Source organism: Bos mutus, chromosome 16 (assembly GCF_027580195.1).
Source record: "Bos mutus isolate GX-2022 chromosome 16, NWIPB_WYAK_1.1, whole genome shotgun sequence".
Classification (NCBI taxonomy): domain Eukaryota; kingdom Metazoa; phylum Chordata; class Mammalia; order Artiodactyla; family Bovidae; genus Bos; species Bos mutus.
Window position 1 is genome coordinate 57,697,719 of NC_091632.1, and position 19,870 is coordinate 57,717,588.

Consider the following 19,870-nt stretch of genomic DNA (forward strand, 5'->3'; position numbering starts at 1 on the left):
TCTTACCTGAACACGAGGTTGGTGATGGTAAATCTTGGTTGCATGCCAATGAGATTATCAATGAACTTCTGGGCCTGGATCTCCCTGAAACCCCTTGTGGCCTCAGGGTGTAATTCTAGGAGCTCAGGAGGGTCATCCTCAGGTAAGGACTGGATAATGCGTATGTAGTCCTTCATGCTTCCAGATTTTGGCAGTGGCTAATACATGTGAAAATTTAAACACTGGTTAGTTTTTACCTACTGAGACATTTACTTTTGGCAATGTATGAAGATGATATTTCCCCATGAAGTTTTATACATCATTTTATGCTTATTTGTTGATGGTATACTCTAGATACTTCTGTCAAAAGTTGCACTTGGGCTATATTATAAAGTGCAGTTTCATGACAGATACATATAACTTTCTCATTGGAAAAAGAGAGAAAGGAAAAAAGAAAGGAGAGTGATTCTGACTACCCATTGCCTCAATGACCTACAGCCACAGATAATGGATACACTCAAGATTTAAGAAGTCATTTTACTTTGGTAAAGCCTATAGCAGACATGTGAGCATGATCTTAATAACTGAAGAGACTAAGGGAGTCTGGGGTGGGCAAAACTGGTGAAGGTGGTCAAAAGGGACACACTTCCAGTTAAAATAAGCAAACAAACAAAAAAACCAAGTGAGTTAAAAAGTTATTTAATAGGGGAATGAAAAGCTTTTTCTTCCTGTTTGCCAGGGATATTTCCCAGTTGACAAGTTATAACCAAGTACTGATTGGATAAAGGCTCTGTAAGGTAAGCAGTTATTCCTTTGACTGATCCAAGGTCACAACTAATTAAGAAAAAATATGTTTTTAAAAACCTATTTAGTCATAATGATAAATGTGGCTGTGCTGGTTAAAAATATGTCAAGTTCTTTAATAGTCAACCCTTCAAAAGATAGAGTCTAATTCTCCTTTTCTCAACTGGAGCTTGGACTAAGTGACTGCTTCTGTCAAACATAAGTAAAGTGGAAGGGATGGAGTGGGACTTTGTTTTTTTTTTTAAGCTTTAAAATAAAATTTTATTAAAAAAAATTCAGCTCATAACATATATATTATTCTACCCTCTGTCTACCCCTACTCCCCACCATCTTTACTGAGGCATAATTGAAAAATAAAGCTATATATATTTAAGGTGTATAACATGATAATTTGATATAAATGTAAGTTGTGAAATAATGATCACAATCAAATTAATGAACACATCTATCACATCCATATAGTTATTTTGTTGTTGTTGTTGCAGTGATATTGCTTAGCATCTGTTATCTAGCATATTTCAAGTATATAATACAGTATTATTAACTATAGTTATTGTGCTATACATTAGATCCAGAGCCTATTTATCTTATAACTGAAAGTTTGAACCCTGTGACCAATATCTCCCCATTTCTCTCTGGAGTGAGACTTTGGAGACCAGGTCTCAAAAGGCACTGCATCTTCTTTCATCCTTCCTGGTTAACTCACTCAGGGGATGCCAGTTGCCATGTTTTGAGGACCATCAAGCAGCCCCAGTGCTCCCAAATGATGGAAAATGAGTTGACCTCTGGCCAACCCATGAACTTGTGAGTGAGTTTAGGAGTAGATCCTCCGGCCTCTGTTAAGCGTTCATGACTGCAACCCCAGACGATACCTTGACTGTCACCTTATGAGTAACCTTGAGCCAGAACAGTGCAGCTACACTGCTCCAAGGATGTGTGCTAGTGCAGTTTTTATTAGATTATAAACTGATTCATAAGAGATGCACGGTGTTAAAAGTGAATTATATCAGCGTGAACCAAAAGGGACAGAGGCAGTGAAACATGGAGAGAGGACTTCAGGTACCTGTACAACTACAGACAGGAAGCATGTGAGAAAACTATTTAGCTGTCAGCAAGGGCTACTTTCTATGGAACTGGAAGTCTTACTCAGAGGGTGGAACCAAGATCCCAGTGGAGGAAGGCAAGAGCCTCTGAATCCTCGCAGGAAATAAAACTGAGTCCTAATCAAGGAAATGCAGCATTTACCCATTTGGGTTTCAGAATTTCTGTGGACTAGTGACTGCTGTGTGTCTTCCATTTTCCCCTCTCTGCAGGGAAGTCACAGTCCTATGCCTCACCCATCATTGCTTGTGATGTATATGGTGGCCACTGAGCGTAGATCAAGTGTCTTTTAGTTTTTATTTTGTAAAAGCCACTTTTTTTTTTTTTGCATATTATGCATATTTCTTCTGTGGTGTGAGCTTTCAAAATCATGACTAATTTTCCAGTTTCCATGATTTTTTCTACAAAATCAAAGAAGCTATAGAGAATAATCTTTTGAAATAAAGGGAAAAAATGATAGAGGCATTGGAGCCACTGATGTGAAGATGAAACAAAGACCAAAGACCGTGCTACCTAGGTGAGAAGTGTCTGTTGAGAGGGAAGGGCTGAGTCAATCCACACTGCTACCTGTGGATCCGTTTTATCTTTCCCATCAATGAGTTTAACAGCAAAACACTTGTAGTGTTCGATGATGGCTTCCACCGAGTCAAAACTTTCGTCTCCTCTGAGTCCCATCCCTAGGGCAAACTGCTGATTCCTCTCCAGCAAGTGTATTTTCACATTGTAGACTTTGTTCCTACAAAACACCACCAACACGTAGGGCTCTGTCCTGTGGGTGGTGTCCTCCTTCAGTGGGCCCCGTTCTTCTTCAGTAATGCCTCTTCCACTGCCCTGAAGACTGTATTTTCTAATGTACCATTCACCGTGCTGGACATTCTTTGTCATCAGACCTCGCAGGGAAAGGTTTTTTTCCTGCTTATGATTTTATAAAGTAGTGGATTTTCCTGAGGGCTAGAGCTGGCTGGGGACTGACTTCTCTGAGGTGGGGGCGGCATGCTTTCTTTATGAGCTCTGTTTTGTGCAGTCTGGTTGTCACAAATGAAGAGCTGGCAACGGCAAGAGGAATCTCTAGAGGACTTTGGTTTTGTGACAGGTCAGATGCTTCAGGCTTCATCTGGTGATGAGGAACTGTGAGTGTCTGGGAGTCTCCTGCAGAGGTGTGGGTCAACAGTGGCCTGCTGTGGGGTCAGGGGCACTGGCAGCAGCAGTGCTGGGAGGCTTGGAGTGTTGGCATAAATCCTCTTGGAGGAGGTCGCCATATACCCTACCATACAGACTGCCAAGTGTCTTTTAATGAAAAGATTGTCATATGAAGGGGAACTACTTAAGGAGTTACACCACAGGAACTGCATCCAGAGTCTCACCTGCTCAAGACCCTTGGCCTTACCACTAATGGAATGAGGACTTCCAGGGCTCTGAGAGGGAGTGAGGATATTTGGTGTCTGGAAAGAATGTAAAACATCTGTGGCCAAGGATTTTGAAAGTTTAAAACCATTGCCTCAAATTATTTAACTCTCCTATCAATCTGATTCTGTGGCTGCTTGACCAATAGAACACTAAACACTATAGAATAAACATTTTGCGTCAGGTCTGGTCCTAGGCCTTAAGTGTTAGAGAGAAGAAAAAAAAAAAAGGAGTAACTGACCACTGACAAAGAAGAGAAATGCATTGTTCACATGGCCAGGAAAGTGGGTAGTAATGGCTTTCTTGATAGCTTCAAGGAAAACATTGACCAATTAGTGAGGGCCACAGGGAGACATCGGGGCTTCCCAGGTGCTGCAGTGGTAAAGAATCCACCTGCCAATGCTGGAGACGCAGGAATCTCAGGTTCGATCCTTGGGTCAGGAAGATCCCCTGGAGAAGGAAATGGCAACCCATTCTGGTAGTCTTGCCTGGAAAATTTCATGGAAGAAAGAGTCTGGTGGCCTATAGTCCGTGGGGTCACCAAGAGTCAGATATGACTGAGTGACTGAACACAAGCACAAGCACAGAGAAACATCAACTAAGAGAGACATTAATAAAAAATTATCTGCAGAAACTAAGATTATGACAAGGAACAGGAAGAGCTGGCAAGTTTTTATGACAAAACTGTCATAAAATTGCAGCATTTAAAGCAACTAAATAATTGAACTTATGATGTTAGAATCTATTCTGTAGTCTGATAGGATTCTGCCAGTGGAATTATATGCTTCTATGCTACTATGCTTCATATTCTCTTGAGCATACTTAAGTAACAGTCTGTATACAAAACTATGCCCACTGTACTTTTTTGCAATTTAAAAAACTTTCAAGGATAATTTTATCTTGCTGCTGCTGCTGCTGCGTCACTTCAGTCGAGTCCGACTCTGTGCGACCCCATAGACGGCAGCCCACCAGGCTCCCCTGTCCCTGGGATTCTCCAGGCGAGAACGCTGGAGTGGGTTGCCATTTCCTTGGTTGAATTTAGACTCTAAACATCTAGAGCATTATTTAAAAGTTTTTTTTTTCTTAATGGAAATCTAAAAAACAACTCATAGCTTTTCCTGCCTTAAAAGATTGTGTCATCTTCCTTCTCACCTTCCATCATCTCCGTTATGCAAATTCTGACCCGTCTCATTCATGTCAAGTCCTCTTTCCACACTCTCAAACCAGAGATCTGGAGGATTTTTCCCTCCGTTTAGCAACCATCTGCCAGGGCACAACTGCTGTGTGTAAACTGGAGACTCTTGCTCCACAAAGATGGAGGCCTGGATGGAAGTGAAACACTAAACAGAGAGAGGACGAGGGATGACGCGGAGTTTCGTCTTCTTCAGTGCTTGGGGTGGACTCCTTGAATCTCAGCTCTCCTTACTGTATGCGGCTGCACCCTGAGCACCTCAGTTTCTTCATCTGAAACTGGGGATAACATCTATTTCATATAGTTGTTTTGAGCATTAAATGAGAAAAAGACATCAGTCGACAAGTGTGGATCAGATCAGCACAGCTTAACTTGCTTCTGCTTCCTTGTGCTTTGTATTTTATACTCTAGGTTCCCAGGGGGCATGAGCCATTTATCGTTCTTTTCATTTACTGGCCAGCATATGCTGCATTTAATAGCATACATTCCAGGTTGTGCCCTTGGTGGATGGTTGCTAGCAGCGCAAAAATCCTGCAGACCTCTGGCCTGAGAGTTGGGAGGGAGGACTTGCATCACTGTGATGGCTGGCAATTTGTATACGGGAGGTGAATGGAAGATGAGAAGGATAATTTTTTTTAGGGGCGGGGGAGGGCGTGCCACAGTTTGCAGGTTCCCCTACCAGGGACTGAACCTGCCTCCTCAGCAGTGAAAGTGCAGAGTCCTAACCGCTGGACCACCAGGGAATTCCCAGGAAGATGAGAAGAAAGATAATGCCATCTGGGTGATCATGGTAAAGTGGGTAGGGGCCTGGTGGGAGGAGGAGAAGGAGAGACAGAGGTCATACCCAGGTCATCAGTGGAGGGTCTTTAGAGTGGATAGGTAGATAAAATGGTAATGGATAGAGTGATGGTCATTTACTTTTGTAATACTAAAGGTTATGTGTGTGTGCGTGCGTGCTTTGTCGCGTCCAACTCTTTGCAACCCCAGGGACTGTAGCCTGTCAGGTTCCTCTGACCACGGGATTTCCCAGGCAAGCATACTGGAGTGGGTTGCTGTTTCTTCCTCCAGTGTATCTTCCTGACTCAGGGATCTAACCCTTGTCTCTTGCATCTCCTGCACTGGCAGGTGGATTCTTTATCACTGTGACCCCTGGGAAGCCACACTGAAAGTTAATAAACACCATTAAAAGTGAATGTTAAGGGCTTCCCTGGTGGTCCAGTGGTTGAAGGTTTGCCTGCCAATGCAGGGGACATGAATTTAATCTCTGGTCCAGGAAAATTCCACATGCCATGGGGCAACTAAGCCTGAGTGCCATAACTGCTCAGCCCTTGCAGTTAGAGCCTGAGTTCTGCAAGAGAAGCTGCTGCAGTGCGAGGCCCACAGGCTGCAGCTAGAGAATAGCCTCTACTCGCAGCAACCAGAGAAAAGCTTGCATGCAGCAATGAATATCCAGTGCAGCCATAAATAAATACATAAGTAGAAAGTGAAAAAAATGAATGTTAAAATTTATTTTAATGTAGATTTTAAATAATGGTGCAATCCTTAAACATAATCAGTAATGTTAAGAAAATAAATCCTTTTCTTACCTCATCAGTAGAGAAACTGAAGTCATCTTTTAGCACTTCAGGATTACAAAATTTGTAGAGAAGGGTGTTTAAACATCGCCTGTCCCAGCTGTCAGTCACCCAGCCACCGTAAACCACCTCCCCAATCAGGTAGTGCAGTGTCTGCCAAGGAATACTGGACTGAGCGCTCAGGAAATTTTCCAACACCTTTATGGCAACCTGTAGAAAATGCACTAGTTTTCATTATTTTAGCACACGTTTTCAGGTTGTTTTCATGGTTTAACATAAAATCAACAACTCAAACAGCTGCATATATTTTATCTTTAAAAATACGTGGAAAAAAAAGAATAAAAATATTAGGCTATATATTTTACTCATTGTTGTTGAACAAACTTTGAATTACTTAACTGATTAATATTGTTATTTTTTGAATAGACAAAACAAACACATAGTATTGAATTCAGAGGGCTTCCCAGGTAGCACTAGTGGTAAAGAACCCGCCTGGTAAAGCAGGTAGACATTAAGAGACGCAGGCTCGATCCCTGGGTCAGGAAGATCCCCTAGAGGAGGGCATGGCAACCCACTCCAGCATTCTTGCCTGGAGAATCCCCATGGACAGAGGAGCCTGGCAGGCTGTAATCCACAGGGTTGTACAGACACGACTGAAGCAACTAAGCATGCACAAGCACACACTGAACTCAGAAGATACAAAAGGATAAACAAAGGAATGCAAATTTTCTCCTACTGTCTAGCCTTCAGAGCCCCTGCCATGAGGCCATCATTGTTAACAATGTCTTGAGCTACGCTTACCAGCACTTTGCGACCCCATGGACGGGCTTGCCAGGCTCCTCTGTCCATGGGATTCTCCAGGCAAGAATACTGGAGTGGGTAGCCATTCCCTTCTCTAGGGGGAATCGAACCCAGGTCATCTGCATTGCAGGCAGATTCTTTACCATCTGAGCCACAAGGGAAGCCCCCTATGTAACTATATGCACATAAATTGATTTCATTCCTTCTTTTTCCCTCCTGACCTTCCCTCCTCTCTCTCTTCCTTTCTATCCTCCCTCAGTCCTTCACCTATCTTTCATCTCTCCTTCCCTCTCATCTTCTTTTTCTGTGTTCCTATCTTTATATACAACATCCTGCAACTGCCCAACCAACATATCTTGGCTACTATTGTTCAATGGCTGCAACAATTCATATTTCCACTAACAGTTGCCACCGTTCTCTCATTCCTTCCACTGTTCTTTCATCCCTTCCTCTGCTAGGAGAGGTTGCCCTATGCAATTTTTTTGTACTTTGCTGTTAATTTGTAGTTCACTTGCTACTGGTTATTTTCAGAATCTTATGTCTATTGGTCAAGATTTGATTTTCTGTACATTTAGCTATTTTTCCTTTGGATTGTCTTTTTCTTGTTAAAATGTGAGAGCTCTTTGTATATTATAGACATTAACTCTGTAAGTTATTTGCATTGCAGATATTATCCTAAATCTGTGATTTGTCTCTTGACTTTATTTTGTCGCCATTTTCCATATAGAAGTTTTTATAATCACACATGCCTATCTTTTCTTTTATGGTTCTGGGTTTCGAATTTTAGCTAAGTTATCCCTAACTCCACAATTGTACATGTAATCTCCCAAATTTATTTTTAAACATTTTTATTGTTTTACTATGCTGCAATTCATCGGGTTGCAAAGAGTCGGACACTACTGAGCGAGTGAATTGAACTGAACTGATACATTTAAAGTTTACTCCATTCTGAAATTTATATTTGTATACAGTATAAGATAAAGGGCCAAACCAATTTTCTCCCAGCTGGATGGCCAGAGTAACCAGTATCTTTTACTTAAAAAAAAAAAAAAGCCCTCATTACTGAGTTAAAATATTTTCTATGTAAATATTAAAATTTCATATAAACTCAGATCTATTTCTGTATTCTCTATTATGTCTCACTGATTTGCTGTCTACTTCTGCCAAACAATATTGGATTTAGTATAGTGGATTTTTTAAAATATGTTTTGATATCTGGTGAAGGGAGACTCTTGCAGTATTTTAATTTTTTGTGTATTTCTAGTTTATTCTTCAGTGTGTCTTCTATGTAAACTTTATCAATTCCAAAATCTTCCTAATAGGGTTCTAATTGGATTGACATTAAATGTGATAACGTAATTTTGGAAGAATTGGTAATTTATGATACGGGAAGTCTTCCTATTGAAGAGAGAAGGCAGGATTGAAAACAGAGATGTGGCAGCAGACTGCAAGAACTGCGTAACTTTGGAGAGTCTTTTAAGTGTTCTGAGCCTTCATTTCCTTATCTTTAAAATGAGGATAATTAGCATACTTACTTCATAAGGTTGTTGTGAGAATTAAATAATTCATATAAAGTAATCAGAACATTTTAAGCTCTCAGCAAATGTTATTCTTTTTTACTTCCTGATTTACAGTGTTCATTATTTAGGATGCATACAGTTTTTATTGAATTTGTTCCTGAATATTAAAAAAAAATTTGTCACTACTGTGACTGTACTATGCTTCCATGTCTAAGTGTTTACTGCTGGGGAAAAGATAGTGGCTTTTATACATTTATGTTTTTACTGAGCCACTTTATTGAATTCTCTCATTACTTCTAACAGGTCTTTTTTTTAAACTAGTCTCTAAGATTTTCTAGATACACAATTATATCATCAACAAAAGGTAGCTTTTTCCTCTTTTTTCTTGCTTCTCTTTTACAGCATTAATATGAATTATCTTATCTTATTGCATTTACTAGAACTTTTAAGGCAATGTTGAATGACAATGGTGATAAAAGGCATCCATGTCTGATTCCTGGTTTTCTTTGAAACAATTTCAGTGTTTGGCTATTTAGAATAATATTTGCTTTAGGTTTTTGGTAGTCTTTTTCATATTTAAGCTGTTGCTTTGAATCCTATAAGAGTTCTTTTTAGGAATGGTACCTGGGTTCATAACAAAGACTTTTCTATATCTATTGATCTGATCATTTAAACTGAGATTATAGATTTTCAAATACTGAGCCATTTTTACATTCTTGGAATAAACCCCACTTGAGCACAGTATATCATTCTTTGCTTCATTGCTGAAACCTATTAAGATTAATATATAATTTTTATATGAAGTCCTAAGTGAAATTAGCCTATAGTACTTTTCCAGAAGGCAATGGCAAGCCACTCCAGTACTCTTGCCTAGAAAATCCCATGGATGGAGGAGCCTGGTAGGCTGCAGTCCATGCGGTTGCTACAAGTCAGACCCGACTGAGTGACTTCACTTTCACTTTTCACTTTCACACAATGGAGAAGGCAATGGCAACCCACTCCAGTGTTCTTGCCTGGAGAATCCCAGGGACGGGGGAGCCTGGTGGGCTGCGGTCTTTGGGGTCGCACAGAGTCGGACACGACTGAAGTGACTCAGCAGCAGCAGCAGCAGCAGGTATTCATATTAAAATTATGTTGATTTCATAGAATGAATTGGGGAGATTGCCATCTTTTTCTAAGTTTTGGAATAGTTTAAATAATATTAATATATCTGTTTTTTAAAATTCAGAGTGAAATAAGTTGTGAAACCATTTCATTCTGGTATTATTTGCAATTTCTTATGGCCATTGGTCTAGTCAACATTTCCATTTCTTTTTTTTATTTTTTAACTTAACGATAATGTATTGGTTTTGCCATATATCAAAATGAGTCAATTTAGAACATATTTTTCTGGGAAATCATTGGTTTCATCTAGATTTCCAAACTTTATTAGTCTCATCAAAAACCAATTTTACAATTTATTTTTCCTTTCTACATTTTGTGTTATTTCATTAATATTAAAAATTATATTTAATTTTTATTTTTTCTAATTTCTTAAGATGAATATTTATTTCTTGCACTCTTCTTTAATAATGAATATTTGAGTTAGTTTTTTTTTTCTGAGCATAGCTTTTGTCTCTCACATTATTTTTGATATGGTGGTGTTATTCAGTCGTGTCTGACTCTTTGCAACCCCATAGACTGTAGCCTGCAAGGCCCCTCTGTCCATAGAATTCTCCAGGCAAGAATACTGGAGTGGGTTGCCATTTCCTTCTCCAGGGAATCTTCCTGACCCAGGGATTGAACCTGGGTCTCCTGCATTGCAGGCAGATTCTTTACCATCTGAGCCACCAGGGAAGCCCCCACATTTTTGGCTGTACCCCACAGCATATGGGATCTTATTTCCTGGGCCAGGGATCAAACCCTCACTCCCTGAATTGGAAGGCAGAGTCTTAACCACTGGACCACAAGGGAAGCACCATTTCTTTTTTTTTTTTTTTTGGTATAAAGTAGTATAATTTCTATTATGTTTGAGATATTTTATGACTTTTCTTTAATATTCTCTTTATCTTCCCTTTTAATATTCTTATCTAGAGCTGTGTTTCTTATGTTTCTTATTTTACAACTTGTTAAGATTTCTTGGATCAAATGTTTATAGTTTATTAGATTATGACTAGAGAACATGACCCATAAAATCATTAAATATTTTTCTTTGTGGCCATGTTTATGATTAAGTTTTCTAACAGTTCCTTACCTGTATGAAAAAATATGAACTGTCTTTTGGACAGATGTTAGGTTCTATCTACATCTGTTAATCAAGTTTGTCAATTGTACTATTTTCTGTCTTATTTTTGCTTATTAGATCTAATTGTGAGTTTTTTGAAATTTTCACAATAATCACATATGCATATACATTTATATAATGCATATGTACAGATACACGTGTCTATATAGACATACATGTATGTGTATATTTGCTGCTGCTGCTAAGTCGCTTCAGTTGTGTCCAACTCTGTGCGACCCCAGAGACGGCAGCCCACCAGGCTCCCCCATCCCTGGGATCCTCCAGGCAAAAACACTGGAGTGGGTTGCCATTTCCTTCTCCAATGCATGAAAGTGAAAAGTGAAAGTGAAGTCGCTCAGTCGTGTCGGACTCCTAGCGACCCCATGGACTGCAGCCCACCAGGCTCCTCCACCCATGGGATTTTCCAGGCAAGAGTACTGGGGTGGGGTGCCATTGCCTTCAGTGTACCAGTTGTGATAAATAAAGACACCACATAATGAAATAGCTGAGAGCACAAACTCTGAAGCTAGACCACCTGTGACCGAGTCGAGCCTGTTCTGCTCACTCATTAGGCAAATTGCCAAACCTCTCTGAACTTCAACTGTAAACTAAGGATCATACTACCTTGTTTTTAGGAATGTTGTAAGATTTCAGTTAATTCATAAAGTACTTAAAACCATGTCTGAGAGAAAGCACTGTAAAAGGTTTTCATGACTGCTATATCTTCATAAACTGTTTCTCTCTCTACTACTTGGTGCTTTTTCAGCTTAAAATCCATCTTGACTGATATTAATGTTACCATTCCTGTTTTTTGCTGTTTTTATTTTCTTGGTAGTTTCAAGCTTTTTCATTGATGTAAGGGTTTTTCATATAAACTCTGTAAAATTGAGTTTTGTTTTGTAACCCTGGTAATAATTTTGCTTCTTTAATGAAAGATTGCAATCCATTTACATTTAGTGTAAAAACTGATATTCCCTTTGTATTACTTTACATTATTAGTTTACTTTGTTGTTTCTCTCCCTCCCTCATTTTAATAGGTTGATCAAATTGTTATTTATTTGCCTTTGATCTTCATTAATTTAAACATTATACCATTTCCATTACAGGTTACCTTTCCTTTCCTTGAACTCATATTAAAATAACATTCCTTTATTCAAATGAAGAGAAGTCAATTATTTTCCTACCAAAGTTTTCCATTTCCCTATTTTTTCCTCTGCATTCTCTAATGTTAAAGCTAGCAATAAGGTGAAACATTTAGAAAACTTATACTTCCTTCCTCTCGTCTTTTCTTTCCTCACATAAACTCTTTGGAAGTTTTTCACTCTCCTCCTTCACTCTTCATGTACACGCTTCCCTCCACTCCAACTCCTAGGCTTTATTGAGATACCTTAGTATTCTTACTACAGTTTAGTACTCTATAAAGTTTAGTAAACTATAGTTTAGTACTCTTACTAAAACTCAGCTTAAAACTATTAAGGGAATTTTTCTTGTATGACTCTTCCTCTTAAATAATCTATATTTAGCACTTAGACTACTCACCCTCAATTGTTTATTATTATCTATTTAGATTTAATAATTTACTGTAAGTTTTAACAATATACTGTTCACCACAGTTTCAATTTCTTTTCATTTTCCTTTATTTTGGGGCTCTGTTCTGATATATTTGTACATAGGGTAGATCTTAAGCATTTTCCACAGATAGAGAACACGAGTTATGTATTATCTAAATCCTTGCATATATGCAAATATCTTTCTTTACTTTGACAGAGTGAATGATATTTTGGCTGGAAATAAGATTCTTGGCATGCAGTCTTAATCTCCCAGATTCTCTAGATGTTATTCCACTTTATTCTAGCTAGTGATGGTAGATGACAAGTGTCATCACTGTTCTTTTATAACTTGTCTTTGAAGCTTGGAGTTCAGGAATTTTCTAGCTTATGTCCAAATATGTCTTTATGACAACTCTGCCTGAATTAGGAAGGATTTTCAATCTGTAAACTCAAATCTTTCATCAGTTCAGAGACAATAAAACAGCTTTTTTCTTCTTTTTTTTTCTCTCTATTCAGTTTTCTCCTCAGGAATTCATATCATTTGAATATTTTTAGGTGTTTCCTTTAAATGCCTTCTTCATTTGTGCCTTATGATTTCCATCTTATTGTAACTTTCTTCCTGTGCTCTGAGTTATTCCTTCTATTTGTTTTTTCTAGCCATTAACTCAAGTCCCAACCATGACCATTTTTTCCTTCATCTCCCTCTAACCATCTAACTCTTTTTTTAAGTTCAAGAATCACGGTGTGTGTATACAACTTCAATTAGTTGAGAGCACATGGAGCCTATGTACTAATTAACGCCTCTTTCCACATGTGTGTAAATGAATCATGCCGAAACACAGTGACACTGATCCTCTTGTAGGGATAATACATAATTGTTGGGGATCATAAATTGATCATATTTACAATCATAAATTGAGCTAATGACACAAATAAAAATTCAAAAGTTTGAAAAAAAGGCAAAAGGACAACCATATATCTTTTCAATGTCATACTGGAACATTGTTTAACATGCTCACTCAAGGATTAGCAAATACTTCAGGAGTATCTGCTTTTGTTTTGATTTACTATTTCCTATTGATTAGAGCACTTTACAACTCTGGACAAGTATAGGCTAACTTATAGGAAACTGTTGGCCCTGTATCTGTTTCTTTCTGATAATGATGCAAATGAAATTTTGTCTTGTAGAAATACAAATGGTTTCTGGCTCCTAAAGAAAATTACAACCCCAAGGTTACAATTTTATTGCCTGTATGGCATTTGGCAGTTTTATATGTAATTTGATAATCATATTTCATTATAATTGTTTAAATAATTCTAAATATTTCTGTTATCCTATACTTTTAAAAGGAGCCTGGTGGCACAGTGGTAAAGAGTTTGTCTGCAATGCAGGAGACATGCGGGTTTGATCCTTGGGTCAGCAAGATCCTCTGGAGAAGGAAATGGCAACCCATTCTAGTATGCTTGCCTAGAGAATTTCATGGACAGAGGAGCCTGGTGGGCCACAGTCCTTTTCCAACTTGCAAGAGTTGGACACGGCTTAGCAATTAGACAACAAATACTTTTAAAAATCAGTTTTACCATCCTGCTGATTCTTTTATCAATGAGTTAAAAATTCTTTGATATGTGCTCATGGAACAAAAAATCATGTGTGTAAAATGTGTATGTACTTTTGTATCCTTATGGGCTCTTATAATTTTCTGTTCTATTTCCTGTGTTCTTTCTCTCTTTGGCTACTGGATCTTGTTTGATATGTTATTTTTCTTGGCCTTGTCATTGTGGCTCAGGTCCAGACTTTGGGGAGCTTAAAGTGGTGGTAGTCCTACATGTGGTGGAAACTATATTGACGTTTAGTCCTATGGGCTGGCAGATAGCATCAGTCAGTTGTCAGTCCACTGAGGAAACTCTCCAAGTTGCCTGACAGGGAGCTGACTGGGCCTGAAACTCCTCCCCTAGTGGGAGGAGCTGAGTCCAAACTCAACTTCCCACTGAACCAGAAGTTTCCACTTAATGAGAGGGGCTGTACAGCAATCCAATTTCCCACAGTTTCAAGGTGCTAGCATTTGGCGTTTCTAGACAACTACTTGAATATCAGGTACCCAGACTCAGATATCCTGGCACGCAGGCAGTCTGTTTCTTTGCCACTGGGAAGAATGCTCTCACACTCGCCACATGAAAGGGGAGGACAAAGGAGGGGAAGGCTGCTTCTTTTGGAGAGCGGCGCCACCATGTACGGAGAAGGCAATGGCACCCCACTCCAGTACTCTTGCCTGGAAAATCCCATAGATGGAGGAGCCTGGTAGGCTGCAGTCCATGGGATCTCGAAGAGTCGGACACGATTCAGTGACTTGACTTGCACTTTCATGCATTGGAGAAGGAAATGGCAACCCACTCCAGTGTTCTTGGCTAGAGAATCCCAGGGACAGGGGAGCCTGGTGGGCTGCCGTCTATGGGGTCGCACAGAGTCAGATACTACTGAAGTGACTTAGCAGCAGCAGCCACCATGTAACCAGCTGCTTCTGTTTAAGCAAGCCTCTCTGCCAAATGCCAAAAGGACAGCAGCAGCCCATAAATTCCAGCCTGAGCCAAGTAAAGCTGCTGCCTTTCACCCCACGCTCTTTGCATGACCCTGCCAACACCTGGCCCTCTGCAGTCCTACCATTTGTTTCTCTTGCAGATGGTTTAGTGTATATTAAACCATCTGTGTATATTTATACTGAAATAAATATATACTCTAAATATGTGTGCAGAAGTGAGATCACACTATACATGTTCTGTTATAACCCAATTTTGGCAATCAATCTTATAAATGTGACTATCTTCGTCTATATCAATAGTAACAGGAATTCTTTAAAGGCTTTCAAAATATATTATCAAATTGTCTTCTGGAAAGTTACTAACAATTAAATTAGCTGTATGAGATAGTGCCTGCTTCTCTACATTTTTGTTTGTTTATTTTAGCCACCGTGGTACTGAAAGGTGGTATCTTATTGTGGTTTTAATAAATATTCCCCTAATTGTTGTATTTGGCAGTGTTCTCCAGAGAAACTGAACCAAATAGGATGTATGGGGAATCAAGGCAGTGTATGCAGTTTCCCCAAAAAACTAAAAGGAGAGTTGCCATATGACCCAGAAATCCCATTCCTAGGCATATATCTCAACAAAACTATTATTTGAAAAAATATACACATCCCAACATTCATAGCAGTGCTATTTATAATAGACAAGACATGGAAACAACCTAAATAGCCATTGACAGATGAATGGAGTATTACTCAGCCATAAAAAAGGAGGAAAAAAATGCCATTTGAAGCAACATGGATGGACCTAGAGATTATCATACTAAGCAAAGTAAGTTAGAAACACAAATACCATATGATCTCACTTATGTGTGGACTCTAGCTGCTGCTGCTGCTAAGTCGTGCCAGTCGTGTCAGACTCTGTGGGACCCCATAGACAGCAGCCTACCGGCTCCCCTGTCCCTGGGATTCTCCAGGCAAGAACACTGGAGTGGGTTGCCAGTGCCTTCTCCAGTGGAATCTAGACTATGACACAAATGAACAGACTCACAGAAACAAAGAACAGGCTTGTGGATGCCAAATAGGGGAAGCAGTAGAGAGCTGGATTGGGAGTTCAGAACTAGCAGATACAAACTATTATATATATAGAATGGATAAGCAATAAAGTCCTACTACATAGCTCAGGGAACTATATACAATATCTGGTGATAAGCCACATGGGAGAGAATATGAAAAAGAGAATCACTGTGCCTATATACCAGAAACTAACACAACACTGTAAATTAAGAAAAATAGTTTGCAATATTAAACACAAATAAAGGGTTCTATATAAAGAATAGTGAAGACTCTTCAGCTAAAATTTCCCTCCTACAATGGGTCAATGTAATTTTTCTTGCTTTAAATGAATAAGTAGAAACAACAAACACTTTTGTGGTGATTTTTATGTGTCAGGCACTGTTTTAAGTGCTTTACAATTCATACTGTATTGACTAGTCTGTTCTTATTTTTCTTAAAAAAATTTTATTTTCTTATTTGGCTGTGACAGATCTTAGTTGCAGCATGTGGGATCTGGTTCCCTGACCAGGATTGAACCCCAGCCCCCTGCCTGGAAGTACAGAATTAAGCCACCGGACCACCAGGGAAGTCCCTAGTCTGCCTCTTACAACGCCCTTTGGCAGAGGTACTTTTTTGGTCAAGGAAACTAAGACCCAGAGAGGTTAGTAAGCTTGCCAAATAACTTGTAAATCCTGTACAGCTATAAGCAGAGGAGCTCTGATTTGATTCCTGAAAAGAGGGCTTCCAGGTCCCCGCTTTTAAATGTTAGTCAGCCCTCATCGCCTAGTTACAGAGTTTGTTACTTTAGTACCATGAAAAACATTTAGTATTTGTGTAGATACACTAGGCTTTTTTTATCTTATCACTACTTGCTGCTGCTAAGTCGCTTCAGTCATGTCCGACTCTGTGTGACTCCACAGACGGCAGCCCACCAGGCTACCCCGTCCCTGGGATTCTCCAGGCAAGAACACTGGAGTGTGTTGCCATTTCCTTCTCCAATGCGTGAAAGTGAAAAGTGAAAGTGAAGTTGCTCAGTCATGTCTGACTCTTAGCGACCCCACGGACTACAGCCTACCAGGCTCCTCTGTCCATGGGATTTTCCAGGCAAGAGTACTGGAGTGGGGTGCCATTGCCTTCTCCATATCACTACTTATTTGGTGTTATATACAAAGTACCAGACTTACCTCCAAGTCTGAAGAACTAAATGCATATGCAATATTCCAGCCCAATATTCCATAAATTTTTCTTTCATTGATCAGAGCATTGAAGAAACACAAGCTGAATAAAATTTTTTTCCACCATGGTCCATAGTCAGGTTTTTCAAATAACTCTTCTGTTATCTCTCCACTCCCACTGTATCCAAATGTCTGAAGTAAATTATTTTTCAGTCCCTGGGGATTTTCCACTGCAATCTTTAAAACAGATGTGAGTAAAAACAACTTGCGAGGACAGACACAGGCATTAGGACTGGTGGGGGGTGGGGGACTCTTACTTACATAGAGAACTAGCTAAGACTATATCTGATAACAGAACTTGCTAAGACTATAACTCTTTTTAAGATTCAGTACCAAATAAAAAATCTTGTGTTATTCTTGTCCCATTTGAAAACTTCTGTAAAGGGATTGTATCAGATTTCCAATTGTTCCAATTCGTACTTTAAAATGAGAAGTACAACAATGTTATTAAAAGCACTCCTGTTTGCTCAGCAAGCCCAGCTTTTTAGAAAGTTGAAAGTGAAGAATTCCTATATTCTAAATGCTTGATGGCAGCTAAGTGGCTGTAACAGAATCAGGGCTGCATGGCCTCGGCAAGGCAGCAGAGAGAAGGGGCATCACATATAGTACACAGAGAACTTGTGGAACCAACAAAAGTATCTAATCATCAGTGATATGGAAAAAGAGGACAAATAACTTGGTGTGTTACTAAAGTGCTCTGTTTTCATTGAAAATTGATTGATTTCTTACCTAGGAAAATTGAAATGAGGAGGTACAGGAGGTGAAGTGGAAAGAGAATTACTTGGAGGGCTTTTTTTTAAAGAGCATGACTGTAAGTCTAAAACCGAAAGGTCTGAAAATGTTTCTTTGCTTGCACAGTTTTCATAGACATACACACATAGACATATATATGTGTATGTGTATTTCAATTATATGGATACGTATGTAGGATATGTATAAATATGTGTAGATAAGTACTATGATATATGTGTGTGTGTGTGTGTGTACATAAACATGAAATTTCTTTTAAAATTGAATTTATTTAATTAATTTTCACTGGAGTATAGTTAATTTACAAGGTTGTTTGTTTTTGCTGTACAGCAAAGTGAATCAGTTATATATACATATATTCACACTTTTTAAGATTCTTTTCCCATATAGGTCACCACAAAGCATTGAGTAGAGTTTCCTGTGGAACGTGAGATTTCTGAGTTAAGGATCAGACTGACTGATTTATTCACAGAGCACTTAAAATGTTCCTTGAAGTTTTACCTCTGTCGCCACTTTTCATATCCCCCTCTCCTGGATGAAGATAAAATGCTGTCTTGAGTCTCAGACAAAAAGCTGCAGATTTCTCCAATCCATGTCCCACCTTCTCCAGGAGTAGGGAAGCTGGGAAGTGCCTCAGTACTGTGGTCTTGGGTAAATACACCCAGGGATCTGGGAAGAGCTGGGGGTCAGTGTGACAGAGAGAAGTTTCTTTGTTTCCCAAGAGTAAACTTGATTTATTCTCAGGCTGGATTGGGACTCTATCAGGAAACTGCCCATCCACCCCATTTCCTCTGTCTTCACACTAATTGTTAAACTCGGAAGTGTGCATGTGTTTGCATATCTGGGCATGCGTTCTGCCTGTGCCACGGTCAGTCTTCTTTGTTATTAGGACTCCATCTTTTGGTCAACTGGACACTTGTTTAACAGAATTGATGCAACTCTTAGTATTTATTTAAACTTAATGGTGGATATGAGTAGAAGTCACAAATAATTTTTAAATAGGACTTTTTAGTCAATAGTTTCAACCTGCTTTTTGCCAGATCCTTTTCAGAGAATTAATAACAAATTGTGAAAGAGTTAGGGGGGACCAGAGACAGGAAAAAGCTAGAGAAGCAAAAGGCAAGGAAGGACCCAAATTCTTTACTCTATCTTCTGGTTTATGGGAGTTGGAAGTTTAAGCATCCTTGTTTGAGAAAACAAACATTTAAACTGTCCAATCCCTTGAAAGCAGGGATCTTGTTTATACTTTTGCATCCTTCTGGTCCACAATGTTAGGCTGAGCACAGGAAAGATTTAGCATACTAGAATTAGCACTCTCTTCTTAATTCAGAATCATGAATACAAGATAATTTACATTCAAACGGTGCTTCAGAGTCAATACTAGTATCTCTTATACATTGCCCTTACCTTTAAACTCTTTTGAAGGATAGGAATTGGGAAAGAACTGTCTGATTTTGAGCTTAACCATAGCCTGAACTTAGGCTCTATTGTCACATCTGGACTATTAAATCTGTAAAAAGAAAACATTTATAAATATTTTAATGTGAAAAATTTTAATGAAATCAATATGTTCTAAGAATCATAGTTGTTTTAATGTTAAAATGGCCTTAGAAAATCACTTTAATAACTAACCATAAGAACTTCTATATGAAAAGGATTCCAAAATGGCGGTGGCTAAAAGACAAGGAAGGTCAAAGGAAGGTCCGAGGACCAGAGTGAAGACTTCAGGCAGAACAAACAGCACTCCTGGCTAAGCCCAATTTGCACGGGGGAGGCCCAGGTGGAGGAAAAAACATATAAAAGGAGGAGCCAAAGCGCTTTTTCACGGACTCTCTCTCCCGCGTGCGTGCGCTCTTTCTCTCTCTCTCTCTCTCTCTAAATAAAATACAGCTGTAACACTGATTTGCCTAAGAGGTATAACATGATTTGTCCAAGACCCTAGAGCTGTGACGCGCTGAGGGCTTTAATGTCCGTTGCTCCAAATCTTTGTTGTGACGAGACAAAGAACCGAGGAACATACATTCGCGTGACAGTAAGATCCATTAATTCCCATTTTGAAAAGGTAGTCTTCCCTCACTTAGGTACAAAAATGATCTAGGTTCATTGCAAAAAACTTGGAAAA

The 19,870-nt window shown here is 39.1% G+C and overlaps 1 protein-coding gene across 1 annotated transcript in view; it reads right to left on the reverse strand.

Moving 5' to 3' along the window:
- Nucleotides 1–19,870, reverse strand: part of DNAH14 (dynein axonemal heavy chain 14) — a 354,570-nt gene that overhangs the window by 21,201 nt on the left and 313,499 nt on the right. Inside the window, exons 75-79 of the mRNA XM_070384410.1 lie at nucleotides 19,156–19,258; nucleotides 16,948–17,175; nucleotides 6,067–6,264; nucleotides 3,442–3,447; nucleotides 7–197 (exon numbers count right to left, since the gene is read on the reverse strand). Coding sequence (XP_070240511.1) covers nucleotides 7–197; nucleotides 3,442–3,447; nucleotides 6,067–6,264; nucleotides 16,948–17,175; nucleotides 19,156–19,258 — 726 coding nt within the window. The remainder of the gene's footprint in view (nucleotides 1–6; nucleotides 198–3,441; nucleotides 3,448–6,066; nucleotides 6,265–16,947; nucleotides 17,176–19,155; nucleotides 19,259–19,870) is intronic.